This window comes from Eurypyga helias, unplaced genomic scaffold, assembly GCF_000690775.1.
Source record: "Eurypyga helias isolate BGI_N326 unplaced genomic scaffold, ASM69077v1 scaffold10693, whole genome shotgun sequence".
Taxonomy (NCBI): domain Eukaryota; kingdom Metazoa; phylum Chordata; class Aves; order Eurypygiformes; family Eurypygidae; genus Eurypyga; species Eurypyga helias.
The window spans coordinates 1-18,773 of NW_010240547.1; the positions used below are offsets into that span (position 1 = coordinate 1).

Sequence of the window (18,773 nt, forward strand, 5' to 3'; positions counted from 1 at the left end):
GTGTTGCTTGTAATTGGATATCCCTAAATTTAGCTTTTGCAGTAAGCAGAGGAGCTAAACACTCCCAAAGAGTGGGAAATCCTGTCTGGAAATTGTCTCAGATTTCTTCTCTCCAGGGTCACTACCACTGTTGGGACCCTGTGTCCTCTGTCGGAATTAAGTTCTTGATACTTATTCTTGTCAGAAGGCAATACGTAGGTCTCCTTCTTTTATTTCCAGTTCTTTGCTTGCTGTCAGTTATTAACATTTACCTTTCTCTGAACCATAACCAATCCATGCATCTTTTTAGAGGTTATTTCTTGAACAACATGATTCTGTATCTGCAGCACACTGTAAACCACCCTGTAAAAATGGAGGCACGTGCTTGGCTAGAAATCTCTGCACCTGCCCATATGGTTTTGTGGGACCAAGATGTGATACAAGTAAGTAAGAATATAGAACATTTCTCCTGTTCTTCAGGAGCAAGAAAGCAAATTATGGTTTAAATTTTTGATGCACTCTAATGCTAGCAAATGACGTAATACCTGTGCCTCTGAAGGCTCCCATACTTGAGCTCTTCGAATGTTAGTTAGTATTTGGATGCAACATTGAATATATAATGTACTGCAAAAATTGAAAATAGTTTATTGTTTATGATTCACGGACATGGAAACATTGAGCACCTTGCACATGTGATACTACCTTCAGGACAAACACAGATATTTAATACGTCCTTACAGCTTTTTAACTATTACCATCTTAAATTGGAGCTGAGGTACATGTAGAAGTATATCAGTGAATGGTGGGTCAGAAAAACTGGGATACAGGAAAACTGTATTCAGAACCACATTATGGAGTCTTTTTTTTTCTTTTTTTCTTTTTTTTTTTTTTTGGACCTAGCATGAAAATTGGAAAATTTGCTGTGATCAGAGCTGAAGAATTGGGATTAGTCTCACATAAATTGTCTTTTGCATTGAATTCTACATGCTGCAATTTGGCAGCTCCAAATTTTGGTTATATTTCATACTGGTAATTTTTATCATTCAGAGAGTCCAAAGTTAGACATGCTGTTTATGTATACGCCACTGTATTTTTGACCCTGAATTGAGAAAGTCCTTTGTTGGCCTTGTTCTCAAATCCCAGGACTCTTCATTCCTACTATTTCTTGTTCTAGTTTCAATTGTGACACAAAAAGAATATTGCTGTCTTTGTTAAGCCATACTAAAGAGATTGGGATGTTGTCCTGACGAAGTGATTCATGGTTTTCCACAGCCATGGTATTTTAATGACTTTGCTTGTTAGTCTCATGTCACTTGATGAAGTGGTAGAGGGCACGTGAATGAACTTTCTTGGAGTCCATCAAATCCACTGTGTACCATAGTCCATTTGTCTCTTAGTATTGAATTTACCTTTTATTTTTTTTTTTTAGAATTTATTTGACATTTTCTAGATTTTTAACACTGAATAGAACCAGGCTATGGATAATTACATGGAAAGGCGTTTTATTTACCTTTATAGTCTGATGATAGGATTTTATGGCTTTGAGACTGGATTAATCTATTCAGAAATTCCTCTTCAGCTAGTGGAATTGTTTATTATTTCCAGTGTTAGTATTTGGGAAACAACTGAAGAATGAGTCAAGAATAATTTTTAACATATCTCTCTCTCCCTGCCTTCTCCTCCCCTGCCCCTTTCTCCTTTGTTTTTGACCAATTTCTTGGACGGTAGTGGTTTGCAACAGGCACTGTGAAAATGGTGGTGAATGTCTTACTCCAGACATCTGCCAGTGTAAACCTGGGTGGTACGGACCTACATGCAGTACAGGTAACACTCCTGCAACTTCCATGTTCCTGGGAGTGTGTCTGTAGGACCTCCCATAGTTTGAAGTTTGGAACCGTGTTGCTCAGACAGCAGCGATGGTAGCTGCTTACTGCGCAGAGCTCCCACACTCCCTCTTGACTCTGCATGTTAGTTCTGCTGCCAGCAGCACCTCTAGAAGTGTGATGCTAATCCTAAAATTTTGGGTAAAGATTGTATGTGAGTGATATTACCTGCAGTTATCTTAGGTGTTTAATTCCTGTCCTTGCAACAGCAGCACATATTTTATAGACTTTATTTGGATGTCATGCTTCCCACTCTTCCTGACCCTGTTTCTGCAGCGATGTGTGACCCTCTGTGTCTCAATGGTGGTTCCTGTACTAAGCCAAATGTTTGCCTCTGTCCGCATGGATTCTTTGGGACCCAGTGTCAGAATGGTAATTTTTTTTTTCCCCTTTTTCTTCCCCTCCCCTCTTAGTTGCCATTATGAGGAGATCACTGAGTAAACTTCGTTACCTTAAGGCACAAAATTCACAATCAAGTCACGTACCTGAGAAAGTGCAAAACAGATATTGCATTATTTTTTAGATTTTATGGCTGATTCAGTGAATGTCCATGGAGAAGGGAGACTCAAAATTTGCCTTCCACTCAACTTTTGAGTGGTGTACAACCAGTTCCATTGTGTATTATGTGGTCTGGTTGCTCATGTGCACATACAGTTGCCAACCTTGACCCCTTTTTGCCTGAGTTTGTCTTTACTATTGATGTAGGCACCAATCCACATTAATAGGATTTTTATGACACAGGCCTGATAGTGCTGAATATCTGTATAAGCTGTCAGCATTTTAGTCTTGCCCTCTTGTCTCCTAGAATTATATTGCTAAGTCAAACAAAATGCAAACTACAGCCTTTTCCTCCTGTTTGTATCTTCTAGCTGTCTGCAGCCCGCCTTGTAAGAATGGTGGCCGTTGCATGAGAAACAATGTCTGTACTTGTCCTGATGGGTACACAGGCAGAGGATGTGAAAAAAGTAAGCCAGTGGTAAAATCCTTCCAGGATCCAAAAGTAACCAATAAGTTATTCTATAATCAGTTAAATGTATTAAACAGCAGATGTTTTTGATTTTAAGGTGTCTGTGAGCCAAGGTGCATGAACGGAGGAAGGTGCGTAGGGCCAAATGCTTGCTCTTGTCCTTCAGGATGGAGAGGAAAAAGGTGTAACACTCGTAAGTATCTTGTAGTTAAAAGAACCATGTCTTACAACTAATACATGGCTAAAGAACAACTCTGTCCACACAAGTAATACAAAGTTAGTGCCAAAGAACTCAAGAATATACAGGCATTAAAAATACAATGGTCTGTAACTTGGCTGCAAAAATTAGGATGGAGAACTAATACCATGCAGTTCTTTTGGGCTAAACCATGAGACCAAAATTTCTTTTAAATTCTTTTATGTGGTTCTTCCGTAATCCTTGTCTAAATAAGAAACATCTGTATTTGTGCAAGGAGCTGAGTCAGTGAAGTGGAAGAGTTTAAATTTGTGCTGTAGGACATAAAAGCGGACAGAATGGAAAAAGAAGTGCAGGGAAAGACTGGAAGACTGTGGAAACATAGTGGGAAATGATTGGAATAGAAGATGCAGTGGGCACAAGCTCTTTAGGAAGGGTAGAAATAGGACTGTGATAGTAGCACAGCTGTGGGTCACATTGTCTCTTAATGAAGATATTGATAATGCATAAATAAAATGTGGCAGTGTGGATAACAACACAGTCTGCATGAAAATCAGCATGAGGATGGGTGGTAGAAATCCAATAGATAAAGTGTTACTGTCTGTCGTAGAGCCCATCCAAGGCTCAGATATTGATACAGCCAATGAGCTCTTTAATGGCATGGAGGAAAAAAATTTTCCCTATATTACTTTCTCTAATTATTGGAAAGTTTTATTAAAAAAAAATTACCCATATTGTTGGGGGTGACATATTCTTGGACACTGCAGAAGAGAGATTTGATTATCAAATAGTTAACCAATGAGAAATAATAGTGGTTTAGATTATGGCTTAATAAGCAGGGACGAATGTGCAGAAAAATGGGTCATAGAAAATAATTTTGGATCAAATGTTCATGATTTCATTCACTGTGGTTTAAGTTGCATGACAGATGAACAGATCAAATCTCTCACTAAGGTGTGGATTTTAGGTAAATTTGGAAAAACCAAAGCTATTTAGTGATGCTGACTTAATATTTCAAGCTTTTGTAGCAACCTGTGATACATCAGAGTATGGCAGTGAGTGCTTTGGCTTTGTGTTTCTAGTTGCCTCTGCTTTAATATCCTGTTGGTCTTATCTGCTGGTTTCAGTCAGGAAGGAGTTAACTTTCTTCACAGTGGCTGGTATGAAGCTAGGTTTCTGCATTTACCCTGCGAAAAGTACAGATAAGGTGTCTTTTTAGTTGGTGCTGGCAAGTGCTTGCACCAAGCTCATGGTCTTTCTCAGCTTCTGATTGTACAGCTGTGTTCCCAGCTTTCTCACTAGAAGGGGTGTGGGGGGACACAGTTCAGACTGCTGACCCAAACTAAATTAAGTAGTATTTCATTCCATAGCATGTCATGCTCGTGGGCTTGGGGGCCATTTAAATGGATTTTTGGTGAAGATGATGTGACTCTTGTGTAGGAAAAGCACTCATCCTCTCATGGGCATCTTGAAATGTAAATAATAAGTAAAAGTAATCACTTGGGATGTAACCAAACTTTGTGATGATGTCTGTGCAGCAATCTGTCTTCAGGAATGTAAGAACGGTGGGGAGTGTATTGGACCGAGTACATGTCATTGTCCTCCGCAGTGGGAAGGAATCCAGTGTCAAACACGTAAGAACGATGTGACCTGAAACCTCTTGCTTCAGCAGTTAAGAATGCTTCAGCCATACATAGTGCCTACCAGTCCTATACCTTGGTTGTATTTTAGCCCAAATCTGTGTCAAAGGCCGGATAAAGAGTAGGAGATTGCTCTGCCTGTTCTGAAGCCCTCCGGAATACAACAGTGGTCTGGGACTGTGGCAATACGCAGTGGCTTGCCCTAACACTGATGCCAACAGCCCTGAGAGGCCGTTGCAATAGCTTCAAATACTACGATGCGTTAAAAACCATCTTACTCATGTCCCTCCCTCAGTCTCGTTCAGGCCCTCTGCATGTTCCCATATTAAACCTGCATCAAAGCGTAAGGGGGATATGGGTGTAAGAACATCGTTGGTTCTACCTTTTAAGTCTCCTTACACTGCAGGGTGTTTCCCTTCAAAAATACCTACCAAATTCTCAGCTCCTATAGGCAAGCAGAGTAAGGATGTAGAGATAGCAGCCACTTTTCCTTTGCCAAATTGTTTTCATGAATAAAACCATGTATGTACCTCTCTTGTTGTAGCTGTGTGCAACCAGAAGTGCCTGTTTGGAGGCAGATGTGTGTTGCCTAATGTATGCTCTTGTCGTCCTGGTTATACTGGAGTCCTCTGCGGGAAGAAAACTCAGGTGCGTGTGGTGTCATGACATCATCACAGATAGAGCGATTTGGGAGTCATTCTCTAGTCCACCCTTGCCCAGTGAAGCAGCACAAAATACACCAGACATGCTTGTCTGATTTCTTCCTTTCAGTCTTCAGTGGGGTGGAAAAAACATTAAATTCCCAAGAGCTATTCCAGTAATTTATAGTTTCTGATCCTTCCAGAATTGTTCTCAACACCTAATGTAAATTTTCTCTGTTTCAAATTAAGCTGATTATATCTCTTGTCATTCCTAAGTGGCTGCAGTAGGAATTGATAACTATCCTCTTCCTAACACCCACTATTCTCTTTTCCAGCATCTGGCCCCATTTTAGGGAAGAGTATGCCACTGCTGACTTTCTTAGCTTGCAGCATGTCAAGCCCTGATCTTTTTTCAACTAACTACAGTGTCACTCGGTTCATCTTTGTTTTATACAAACATTCCTTATTCCCAACTATGGGGATATTGCCCCCAGAGTGGGAATAACCTTACTTTTTTGCATGACAGTGAGTGATGACTGTTTCTCTCTCATAAATCTGTTGTATTCCCGTGCTTGAGTGCTGACGGTCACTCACTGAAGTTAATTTCATTAAACATTTAAGTACAAATAACTTGTCTAAAGTAGAGAACAGTTCCACTCTTCTTGCGTCATCTGTGATGTTTCTCTAATTTTAATTTCAATATATTTAGACACTTTTCTGGCTCTAGCAGAATTCACTTGCTGGAGCTGGGACGCAGACTAGCTGATTTCAGCACCGCAAGCTGGTGCTGTTCCTTCACTTTCATCTTCGAGGCCACTGTTCACACCTGTGCTGTGTTTTCCTTTAAAAACAGTGTAGTTCTTTGGTCTCCTGCTGCAGCCAAACTAGCATATTCTATCCTTCCCACCTTTCCTTAGTACCTTGCCACATCATGTCTTTTAATGTAAAACCTATAATGTGGCTGCTAGATGTGCAGGCATTTTTAGTGAGAAATGGGTAAAAAGCAGGGAAGAGAGCAACAGTTTAACTTATCCAGCCTCAGTTTTTCCCCATTGAAACTAGAGGGAGTTCAGTTTATCAAGTCCACTATACACTGCCAATACCATTTGCGGTCAGAGAGCAGATAACTTCTAGAGATGGGGCAAAAATGTTTAAGAAATTGAAACAATTAATAGATGTTCATACATATTTTTAAAATATAAAACTTCGCAGGATTTCCAAAATGTGACCTAGAAAAAGGAAATAATTTTGATTGAAATGATTACATAAATATATCCTGCAAAGCACTAGTGTATTTTTAATCTAGAAAATACATTTCTGATCAGTCTGATAGTGTTGTATCATACACTGACCAAAACAGCTTATTTTCTTAAAGAAATAAACAAGCTATTTGCACAAATTTCACTTAATGGGTTTCTGCATACCAGGACAACGGAGATTCATTAAAATTGTTTCTTAAACATTGTCACAAAAATGGGCTGCGTCATTAAAGTCTCTTTTTACATTAATTTATTTGTTTTTCTCTCCAAGGTACAAAGGTATCGTGGTTGAAGAAGAGAAGTGTGTCAAATAAATTGCAATGCTGCCTGGAAAAATGAGACTTGAAAACAGCAAGAGGGTTGAAGGCAATTACAGAGTTTATTTAAATGAAAGGAATATCTGGAAGCATTATTTCGAAAGATTCATTTTACAGTCATGAATTTTGGTGAATTTCAGTACAGCATTAAAACATACATATATTTCTATAATTTTTCACTGCCTCATGGACAACGATTTTTCACTGGGCTCACAGATTTGATGAATGGTACAAACCCAGAATTCCGTAGTTTGTTGATGTAGTCAACTGGACTACGAGATTTTCTTTTGGGTAACAAGAGCTGCTAAGTGTCTCTAGGAAAGAAGGCAACACTTGATCACCTGTGAATGGCACCTTCTGTTTTTAAATGCTGTTTACACACGTTACTTGGCTGCATGCTGAAGAAAAAGTATAACTATCATTTTTTTCTTCTTTGTCTTGTATTTGCATCAGTCTGTTACAATGACAAGCTAACAGTGACGAAGGAAAGGGAACATAAACCGAGGTTTGGCTACTAACAGTGAAGGCAAGGTCGCACGTCTTAACAGTAAACCAGATGCAGAATAATTCTGGTTTATCGAGGGTGAGCCTTTGTAGCCAGGAGCCAGATACCACCTCTGCTGGTTTAACTTTTCCATTTCTTACACTTGTGCAGTTGAGTACCCAAGTGCCAACCTATTTCTGTGTCTGTAAGACTCTTCCATGCCCGTGTTTTGAGATGGCATTCAGTAATATGAGGAAATTCTGTCCCCAAGTCTTCCAGAGAAATTTGACTATGCTTTTAACCGTCCTGGATCTTAAAATGGGAACTAATAAGAGGAGGAATTTGCATCATGCAATATGTGTACATGTCGTGGTTTAACTCTGGCTAGCAAAATACCACAAAGCTGCTCTCACAAACCCCCCACCCCTCCTCCAGTGGAGGGGGAGAATCAGAAGAAAAAGAAATAAGGAAGCTCGTAAAATTGAGATAAGAACTATTTACTAATTAAATCTGAGTTAATATATACAAATGCTACTAATAATAAATGGTTAAAATAACAGGAAATAAAACATATGATACAATTTGATACAGGTTCTCACCACCCACCGAGCAATGCACAACAGGAGTTGAGTAGTGAGAGTCAGACCCAGAGAGCCCGAGGGCCAGCGCCCGAGAGCTGTCGCAGCAGATCCCGAGCCACCCCTCTCAGCAATAGCACGACCGGGAAAACTAAACAAACCCACCAACTCCCTCATGAACGAGCCAGCACAGGAGTTAGCAGAGCAGCTAACACAGGAGTCGGGGAGAGCGTCAGCAAGTGTACGGGAGCGAATGAGAGAGAGAGAGGGAGAGAGTAATGGCTCCCAGACCCCCTCCTCGCCTCTGCCCCCGGCATGACGTACTGTGGCATGAAATCCTCCCTTGGTCAGTTGGGGTCAGCTGCCTGAGCTGTGTGTCCCCTGCACGGCCTGTAGCGAGACAGCGAGAGCTGGGAACGCAGCTGCAGTGTCAGCAGCGGCGAAAGACCTTGAATTCAGTGCAGGCATTCACCAGCGCCAGCTTGGACATTATCAGTGCTGCTCTCTGCATCCAGGAACGCAGCTTCCCAGCAGCCACGGTAAAGGGAGTTAACTCTTTCCTGGCTGAACCCAGCACAATACATCAAATCAGAAGGTATTTGTAAAAACTTCATAGAGGTGGTTTTTTTCCATTACCTATTGCTCCAGTGAACTGTTAGCACCTACCAGCAGCCAGATAGTTTTTGAACAAATAAAGTTCCAGTTTTTCTGGTTTCCTACAGAGGACCACCATCTTCATCCCCTAGAGCTGTCAAAGACATTCCGGTTCCTGATGCAACCTAAGCCATTAAATTTACTGTTTTGGTTTGGTTTTCTTAAAACCAAAAATAAACATAATGAGTTCCTGTTCTCCTGGGCAATATTCAGTTTACATACACTCATTCTGAATGAGAAGAAATGGAGCTCATTTTGCCATTTACTGCCACTGTGGAATGCTGATTGCCAAATCATAGCAGCTATGCGCCTAGATTTTTCCTCACCTTTTGATAGTCCTCCTTTAAGTAATTTTGCTAAAAGTAAGCTGTCATTTTGAGAGCTCCGCATCATTCCAGGATGATACCTGATGGGTTTCCAAGTGCATGACTGGTGTATTTAAAAAATGTTTGCAATTTCCAACTTGCATTTTAAGTTTCCGTGTTTCCATAGTTTCTTTTAAATGAGTATCCAAGTGGCCGATAGCTTGATCTGCTGGGAACAGTTCTATTATTTAAAACCCACCCCACTCAAACTGTTTGCTATCTCACATATCACAAAGATGTCTACAGACAAAAGCTGACCCGCTCTTGGAACTGATGCCTCAGGATGATGTTTTGAATACATAAGGTTCTGGAAATATTTTTACTCGACAAATTGGTTATATCCACTCCATTATTTGCCCAAGTGGGAAAATCCAAAGTTTAAATTCTCAGCAAAACATAGCTCCTGGCTACATATACAGAAACCAAACGTAGAGGTGAGAAAGTGTTACCAACAACCACAGCAGTTTATGCTGTTTCTCTTGTCTAAAGGCACTGCATTGGCAATGTCGGGTCATTGTACTCAGGTTTTACCCACAGGTCAGTTTAGCCAGTAAGGGATATTGCACAGATAAACCACATTATTCCATTGTTACTACAACCACTTAACAGTAGACGAGAAAATACAAATGGTAAAATGTACATGTAAGTAAATTAAAAAGAAGAAACACTTCTCACCTTTCCAAGCACACTCTAAAAAAGGAGAGTATCAAAACATGACCAGTGCACTACCCCTACAATTTTTCATGTTTTTGGTGAAAATCAAGGTGTTAAAGTTAGGTCTGATAAATAAGGGAAGTAACTTGTTCTGTATTGTTTTTCTTGCCCCCTGAGATGTTCTCACAACCAGCTTTTCACAGGAAGATACATCCAGCTCCAAAACTTACATGCTGTAACTAGTATATTCAATCCAGTGAGTGGGAAACAAACACAAGACAAGGAATACTGACAGCTCTTTTAGGAAATAGATGTGGAACTGTGGAAATAATGATTTGGGAACCTGGGCTGTCATTAATAATACCTTCTGAGACTTTTCTATGTTAAAATAACTACTAGAAAATTCTCTTTTAAAACTCACTTAAATTACTGTGGAGATTTAAATAATATTTCTTAAAACCAAAACCAACCTCAAAAAAACCCCACAGAAAAACCGTGTAGCCAGTAGATGGTGCTACATTCAAGCAGTATTTTTAAAATACGCCATCACTTTCTATGTGCCATCAAATTGCGGCTTAACAGGGGACTATTTAAATTAGCATTTGTTTTGGCCTGCTCAGAAACACCAATTACAGGGCTCTCTCACTGACTGCTCCTGGTCTCATGCTCCTAACGATGCTAATATCTCTTTTGGCTTCTAATCACCATTATTGTCACTTTTGGCAGAAGTCAGTCTTTTCAGAAACAATACTGAGATATTATGCCTCTCTGCATTTACATTATTCTGCTGGTTTACTCTGAAATCTTGAGACTGAGGCAATCAATTTTTTCCATTCATTTCCCTGCAACCAGTATGTAATCTAAGGTATTCAACTCCTGAATTTCTATATAATGGAGTGATTACTGTAGTGAACTCTGCCAGAGACACAGAATTTCATCACCATAAAGCCTATTCCAGAGCTGTTGATGAATTCATGTTGTTCCATGCATGAAAACCACATTTTTCACCAGCATGTCTGAAATATGCAGTGTATCACAGCAAAAGCAAAAAAAAAAAAACCCTCCCACACTCCTCTCGTCCCCTGCCCCTGGCAACAAAACCTACAGCATACAAATCCAAGGCAGGATTCACCTGAACCAAACCCAACAGACTCCAAAGCAAGGGCAGAGGAAGGCTCCTCACCTACACAACACAGCAAATGCTCATAACAGAAAACGGGAGTCTCATGAGCTCGTGTCTTTCATGCGCCCTCTATATGCTTGGGTTCTTGCTTTTAGAGAAGGTTGGCAACTGAGAAGACCCCATTTCCTTTGCTTCTAGCCAACGCTTAGTGGCTTGTAATCCCTGACCATCTAAGTCACACTGCCTGTGAAAGCTACATGGTAAGGGAACTTGTACGCAGATACAATCTTATTCCACCAAATGGATTCCAGTAATGCATAAGCATATGGATTTAAGTAACACATAGCTAAAATTCTCCCACCCAAAATTCCAGTTTCATCTAGAAGACAATGAAAATAAATCTATCAAAAAAAAAAAATTTAGCTTCATTCAGAAAGTTAACTGATTTAACTTGAATGCTTTGGGAAAACCTTCAACTGTAGCCTTCAAGAAACAGCACAGGTGAGACATAGAACAATGAACGCAGGAGTCTCAGTCCAATCTGCAGCCCATTCAAGAGGCTGTAAAACCTAAATGAGGCCAAACTGGAACTGGTTTCTCTTCGCCAGAAGACAAACCTCAGCATCCTCCAGCAAGGGGATTTGTGACAGATACGGCTTTTCCTCACTGTCAGTCTGTAGCCTCCCATTATACCGCTCCTGTAACAACACGATCTTGAACAGGAATGAATCATCAATGTCTACATCTCCAGAAGGGAACTAAACGCATTTCCCTATCTTACTGGGATTAGAAAAGGAAATACTTGGAAGTTGATAGATGATCAGATGATATGATTGTAGAAGCAGTCAAGATAAAGACTCTTAGAGTATCAATATGGATGAAGCTTTTAGAAAGTAACAGTGGAACTGTCTGAACAAGTACTGTGTTTTGTTGTTGGTTTGGGTTTTTTAAATACTGATATCTGATCAAGATCCAAATCTGGTTGGGGTGGAGGGGCAGGAAGCATACTTAAAGCAATAACCAGGATTTTAATAAGATGCTGTGCAGTTTGCTGATGTTCCAGAAAGATGCAAACTCTGCAAGCTTCCTCTTGCAACTGTGTAATCTTATTAAAGGCAAACTCTACTTGAACTAACATCCACTTCTGATAATCTGAATTAAGGATGTTTCATTTTTAGAAACACATAATTAATATAACACAGTAATTCTAGTCAAAGGGGGGAAGAATCAAAAAGAAGAGCATAGATCTATTCTGAGTACTTTATTTGAAGAATAAATTTTATTTCAAGGTCAGCTGTATCAACCAAGACATAACACTTCTGCTTATGAAGAAAAATAAGAACAGGAGAAAACATGTGCTATGCACTACACACAGGTGGATACTTTTAACAGCTTTGTTAAAACCAGCAATACTTTTCTTTCATCCAGAAAGGCATTTACTTAATATAACGAAGACAACAAGCTATCTGAAATCAATTAGTTACCATGTTTGTTTTAAGGCCTCCCACTGCTGCAGACTTCATCGCTGTAGGAAGAGTTACATGAAGAAAATGCAGCTCCTCTTTGCTGAAATTGCTTCATTCCTTCCTTTTCTTTGTACAGTGTAGACCAGAGTACGGCAGTCGACATCTGCACACGTTTGGAGCTATGCATTTTCCTCCATGTTGACAAGGTACTTCACATACAGCTGAAATGAGACACCAGATACATAGTATGTCTTCAGCGCAACACAGGATCATTTCTCTTCTTTGACTCATTGTGCTAGCACAATTGTTCCCCCGTGACTGTGCTGGGACAGCATAAATAAAAGCATAATGGAAGAACCAAAAAGCTATGCCTCTCAATTTATGGCACCATGATCTTCACTGGAATACAGCCACAGTAGTCTAGTCTTATTCATGCTTTATTCGCCTTTTAAAATACTATCATTTTTGTTGTTTTTTAAAGCACAGGCTATTTTTGAGATGGATGCCTCCATGAAAGCGAGGGAACACTAAGAATTCCTGCAGAAACTTGAAGCCGGTTCTTGGATCCACATCCATGAGGGCACAGTTGCCTCATACTAGCTGTTGCTCACACACTGCCCTTCTGCTCCTCCGGAAGAAGCACAGAGGAGGACTGAGCATGCACAGCTTTAATTGTCCCCTAGCTACACACCAGCTCAGGTAACAAGCCTGGGGCTGTAATTTCCTTAGGAGCATCTGTACCAACAGAAGTCCAACTGGATGCAGAACTAGTTAGTTTGGGAACAGTGATTAATTTGACCTTCAGAACCTGAACACTTCTATCATTATTGCTGGTGCAGGGAATGGAGCTAAGCATTTTTTAAGTTCCTTGCATGTCCCATACTTAATATCACCCTCTATCTATCTGAATAGGGAGGATAAGCATTTTGCTAGTCGAATGGGAATGTTTAACTATTATTTGTTCATGTTTGCTTGACCCTATATATTGCAGAAGAACTAACATTAGCTGATTTGGATTCCCACAGCCACACAAAAGTATCAGATGCAGAGGACTTAATCCAGACACCTTGCAGCCACGATATCCAGTTCAAAAGCAATGTTTAAATGTGCTTTCTCTCAGTCTCCCAGAGAGCAAACAAAACCCATTCATTTTTAGAGTCTCAGGATTACTGCCTTTAGCATGAAGGCAGTGCTCTTATGAGCACACAAGGTCCTGCCAGAGAATGGTAGATAAAAGTTTTTATACTCATCATCTGCTTTGGTGAATCCAAATTTGGGAAAATGCAAGTGGTTGTTCAGGATTAGTACTGACTGAAATTCTTGCTGATTACAGACGGCTGCCTCTTACTCTTTCAACAGCACCTGGAGTTGATTCGGCCAACTTATCCTCAAAGTGAGAAGCAAATTTCAGTTTTCCATGAAATTCAATGAAGCTTCCAACCCACATCAGTAGTGACAGTGGTTCTGCAATGGTCACTTTCAGTTCTTTGTACTGGGGTCTCGGTTTATAGAAAATACTTCAGAAATATTGACAAGACATGCCAAGTAATGGATTTGGTGACAATCAAAATCTGAATCTGAATTTACTCAAAGTGGAAAAGTTCTGTCTTTCTGACCAAATTAAAAAGCCATCTGTTCCTTAGGCATACTTGTAAGATCCTCAGTGTGCAGAAGCAGCTCTCACTTACTATTCTAAGATACCTTCCTAGCAGCCTTGTTAGGCGTTCAAGATTTGAACACTATATCGGTAAATCAAACAAGCAGAGAAAAGGTTCAACGGAAAATGGCAGAAGTCATTTACCTAAGTGACATGCTCCACCAACCCATCCAGCTGGACAGCTACAAATCCCAGGAGCCACACAAGCTCCATTATTTCGACAACCTTGGGGACAAATTGCTAGAAGAAAAGAATGGGTAAGTCAGCAGGATTTATAAAACTTATATAAAAGAATCCTGACAGAATGAAAGATTCCCAATGATACAAATCAAAATAGCAAAACACATTTTCTTCCAGGCCAGATACTCAACAGGTATAACTCTAAAGGCATTTCCAGAAGCATGGAAAAGGGGAAAAAAAATATTTATGTACTGTGTTAAGAATTTTGGTTTAAATGTTAAGAGATGTACAATTTAATGCAAAATAATCTGACACTCTTTTATCTGAGTATGTACCAACAATGCAGGTCCTTCATTTCCATAGTAATGCAATCACATTTCCATAGTTTTTAGCCTCTTAATACTTCTGAGATGTTTTTGTTACTGGAGTTATATTTTGAATCAATATAAGTATTTTCATGAACATAGATACCCACCTTCTTGGCACCTTGATCCTGTCCAGCCAGAAGCACAAAGGCACTTCACAACTCCGTTCACAGAGATGCATTCCCCACCATTCTGACAGCCTCCTTCACAGCTTACTGCGGAAGAACAGCATACACGGTGCATTTCAGAAGCATCATAGCACTTCAGATACTTATCTTTAAACAGCCAGTCTATCATCAACTGCTTGTTTCATTACATCTGCAAAGACTACAATTTCAACTATTCAGAGCAAGGCACAGTTCCATAAGGAGTGAGTGAGGATGACAGAACTATGTCTGCAAATGCCAACTCAAAATGCCATTAAAATTAAACACGTGCCTGAAAGCTTGTTGAGCATTTAGCCTGAGAGTACCAACAAACATGACTATCACTATGGCACAGCTCCACTACCCCCAACTGTGAACCAACTGCTCATCAGCTACACGACAGTAACTACTAACATGCATATTCTCGTTGATCTTGCCAAATCACAGCTGGTAAGGCAGTAACATGTGGTCAAGGATCCACATATTTCCTTACCTGACAGGACCTACACATAACAAGAGGAAGAAGAGAAGGGGATATTACTTTGACAAATGAACTGATGACTACAGCTGAATGGTGTCCTCCCAAAGGCCAACCAGCTGTCAGCCTCCTCGCTCCAGAAACATTCTACATGTCAAAGCCCTGAAGGCCTCATTAATGAAGCATCATTTATGCCAGGCATATGACTGGTATCAACTGTGGTGCGCACCAGCTTTGATTTATGGTATAATCACTGTTTTGTACAATCAAATGCATCCTTTCACAAGCATGAATGTAAATGCATACACCACCTTCACTGTATTGAAGAGAAACAACTACCCTTCATTATAATGATGGACAGTTGGGATGTCTGCTTGATACTTGGTAGAAAGAAGTCCAAATCTCTGTTCTACCACAAGTTTTCAGCATAATTTCAGCTAACAGATTTTTGACACAAATGCTGAAAATGCAAGGACATGCAAGTCAACTTCAGCACATCTAGAAAAGCTCTTCAAAGCTTGTTTGCATATTTCTTTGTCACATAGTGTAAGTTAATGTATTTAATATTGATTGCATTTGATCAATTGTGGCGACTGGGAGAAGTGCCTGAAGAGTGGAGGAAAACAAGTATCACTCCAGTCTTCAAGAAGGGCAAGGATAACTCAGGGAACTACAGCCTCACCTCAGTCCCTGGGAAGATAATAGAACGGCTGACCCTGGAAATCATTTCCAGGCACATTAAGGACAAGAAAATCATTAGAAATAGTCAGCATGGCTTAACCAAAAGGAAGTTGTGCTTGACCCACTTGATACATTTCTATGATGAAATGACTGGCCTGGCAGATGAGGTGAGAGCAGTGGATATTGTAAGGGTGACTGAGCACTGGCACAGGTTGCTCAGTAAGGTTGCGGAGTCTCCATCCTTGGAGATACTCAAAAGCTGTCTGGACGTGGTCCTGGGCAACCTGCTCTAGGTAGCTCTGCTTGAGTAGAAGGGTTGGACAAGATGATCTCTGGAGGTCCCTTCCAACCTCACCCATTCTGTGATGGCACATCGCACCACACTGCAAGTTGGTACATCCAGGCTCCATGTGACACAGCACTCTACCTTAACGATAAGCACAAGCACATCCGTTGCCTGACAGGGATAACATGATAGTAGATACAAGTAGGACCTTTACTCAGATACAAATGCAAGCCTAGACTGTAGTATTAGCATAAACTGAATCCTCACTCTACTTTTTCTGTTTAAGCAGTACTTCTCACCTTCCTTCTGATTTAGGCTCTTCTGAGAAGGTCAAGTTCCCCCTTATTGTGGGGTCCCCCTTGTCAAGACCCCACAAACCTACACTTTCAGTAGACTTTTAAGAAATTACAGAAAAAATAAAATCCCTTTGCTGGAAAATGAAGCTGACCATGCTCCAGTTAACCTCACTGCTGTCAACACTGTTATGTCTACTCAAAACAAACAGTTGTTTCCCAATGCATTACACAATTACACATTCATTAGAAGGCTCTACCTCATCTTTCTTATTCCTCTATAATGTTAACAATTTTTATATCAAATTATTATCACTGGCAGTTGAATTACCATCCAGTCTAGTTAACATCCCAGAGCTACAGTTTAAGCTTCTGCAAACTTAAGCCGATGCTACTACGTCAGGTACACTCAGGTCATGCTTTCTCTATAAATACCAAATACAGGTTTGTTAAAAAAAAACAAAAAAGCCCAGATACAACCCAACCATAAGACACCAAAGAGCTGCAGAAAGTAGCTGAGTTCCTCCCCCAGACACCCATTAGGTTACATTCCAAGCAAAGTCTTCCAGCTATTTCACATTTGAAGGAAATAAAGAATGCCGCAGAATAAACATCCAGCACAGAGAATCCTGTGAGGTGTTGCTAGCTGCTGTGACCACAGTCAGACAGAATGCTTATTAAGTTCTCAGCACAGTGACGACTGCCCAACTGATTTACCAGCATCTGCTCAAAAAGAACTTCTAGACATTTTTTAAGTTCCAGCTTGAGGCTTTTCTTCTGCAAGGAAAAAAATGCTTTCTTTTCCTTCACTCTCTAGGGATATCTTGCTACTACATCATTTTCCCCTCAAAAATTTCAAGTTTGCTTCCCCTTTTATCCCAGAACTCAAGCTGTCATCAGTAGTTTGATCAGTTCATAACAATATAAAAATGTTTTCTTGGACTGCCTTTTCCAATCCATGTATATATTCAATAGGCTTCACAAAAACGCAAAAATTGGTCTTTGTTGCTCATCTCTGTCATGACAACAATACATTGCCATGCATATCTTTAGCAACTTGCCCTCAATATTACCAACTTGCAAATACTACACAAAAGTTTTGACCACCTAGGACAGAAATATGTATCTGTACAAGTGATCTTGTTAAATTAGAGTCTGTTAGAGAGCTAAACAGTATTTAGACTGCAGAATATTTATATAACACATAAACAGATATTTTCCAAGGGACCAAATTCTCTTAGATTCTCACAACAAATTTCAGTAGATATACTCTACCTCATTCTCCTGAAAGCATACAGATGCTTAGGACATGCATTTTTTGACAGTAAGGCAAGAGGTCTAAGGAATTAAGGTCATTGCTTCAAAGATCATTAGATCCTGGACTTGAGGAGACCTAAATTAATTTTGTTTGTTTTCAAACTTCTTGCCTTCCAAGCTATCACTTGTTTGGATTTTACTCACCTTTATGACAGTATCTACCCCCATAACCAGGTGGACATCTGCATTTTCCAGGTCTGAGGCACTCCCCACCATTTTTGCATTTTGGATAACATGTTGCTGTAAGACAGACAACAAACAAAGCTTGGATAAATATTGGTGAAGCTTACCAAAATTACTGCTTAAGTACATACAAAATATGCATTGTTCTAGTCCCTGAGCAAACATTTTGTCTTCACATTTCCCAAGATATACTGGCTCTACCAGTCCACATTGCCAACCTAACGTACAAAAAAAAAAAAAAAAATCACGTTTTAGATGAAGGGCTAATTGAGAACTAAAATAAACACTGTATGAATTGTATTACCTCTTCACACAGGACAAGATTGAAAGCAAAGAAAGTTCTCCTGATATGGGGTGGGTTTTAGCAATTATTAGCCACAATGCTCTGTAGTCAAACTTCTGAAGGAAAGAATTTGGGCATGTTACATTAAACAAGGTTTAAACTGAAACTCTTCTCGACAGTGTTTACTTTTGCATATTGGGGGACAGTTTAAAAATACTTTGTCCCCCCTGGGAAGCCAAGAGGAACAGACTTCAGTTGGCCTTAGCTTTACACCTCCCCCCATGGAAATGGGATATACAAATGACTCTGCGGGTCAGGCTCAGAAATCTGTCAGGCCTCTAAAAGCATAATTCCTTAAATACAGGCAAGTATTTAAACATGCATAGGGAAAATGATAAAAGGAAGTCAATGCAGAAGGCTATCCAGTAAGTGGATGCTTACCCTATGTTCAAACAGTAGAACGCTATCTACTGCCAATACGGCCATTTCCGACAGCTGGGTCTGCTCCCCTAACCCAAGTGCCTTCATGAAGGAACTGGCTCTCGGTTGCGCTCCGTTAGTTTGCTATCATGGCCTCACCTCACCAGAAACTGGGCATCTCTACCCATCTCCTCCCACCTCACTTTATTTGTATCCTCCTCGGCACCTACCCACCACCGTTTCATACCATATCCAAACCCCGGCTCCCAGACCTTCCC

At 40.2% G+C, this 18,773-nt stretch overlaps 1 protein-coding gene across 1 annotated transcript; it reads right to left on the bottom strand.

Moving 5' to 3' along the window:
* Positions 1-12,317: 12,317 nt before the first annotated feature.
* LOC104503217 (von Willebrand factor D and EGF domain-containing protein-like) lies at positions 12,318-17,849 on the bottom strand (the record flags this gene model as incomplete). The annotated part of the gene is made up of 4 exons (XM_010148473.1): positions 12,318-12,427; positions 14,008-14,103; positions 14,519-14,623; positions 17,754-17,849. Coding segments are annotated over 4 exons (407 nt in total), but the record flags the coding sequence as incomplete, so codon positions are not given.
* Between the last annotated feature and the right edge of the window lie 924 nt (positions 17,850-18,773).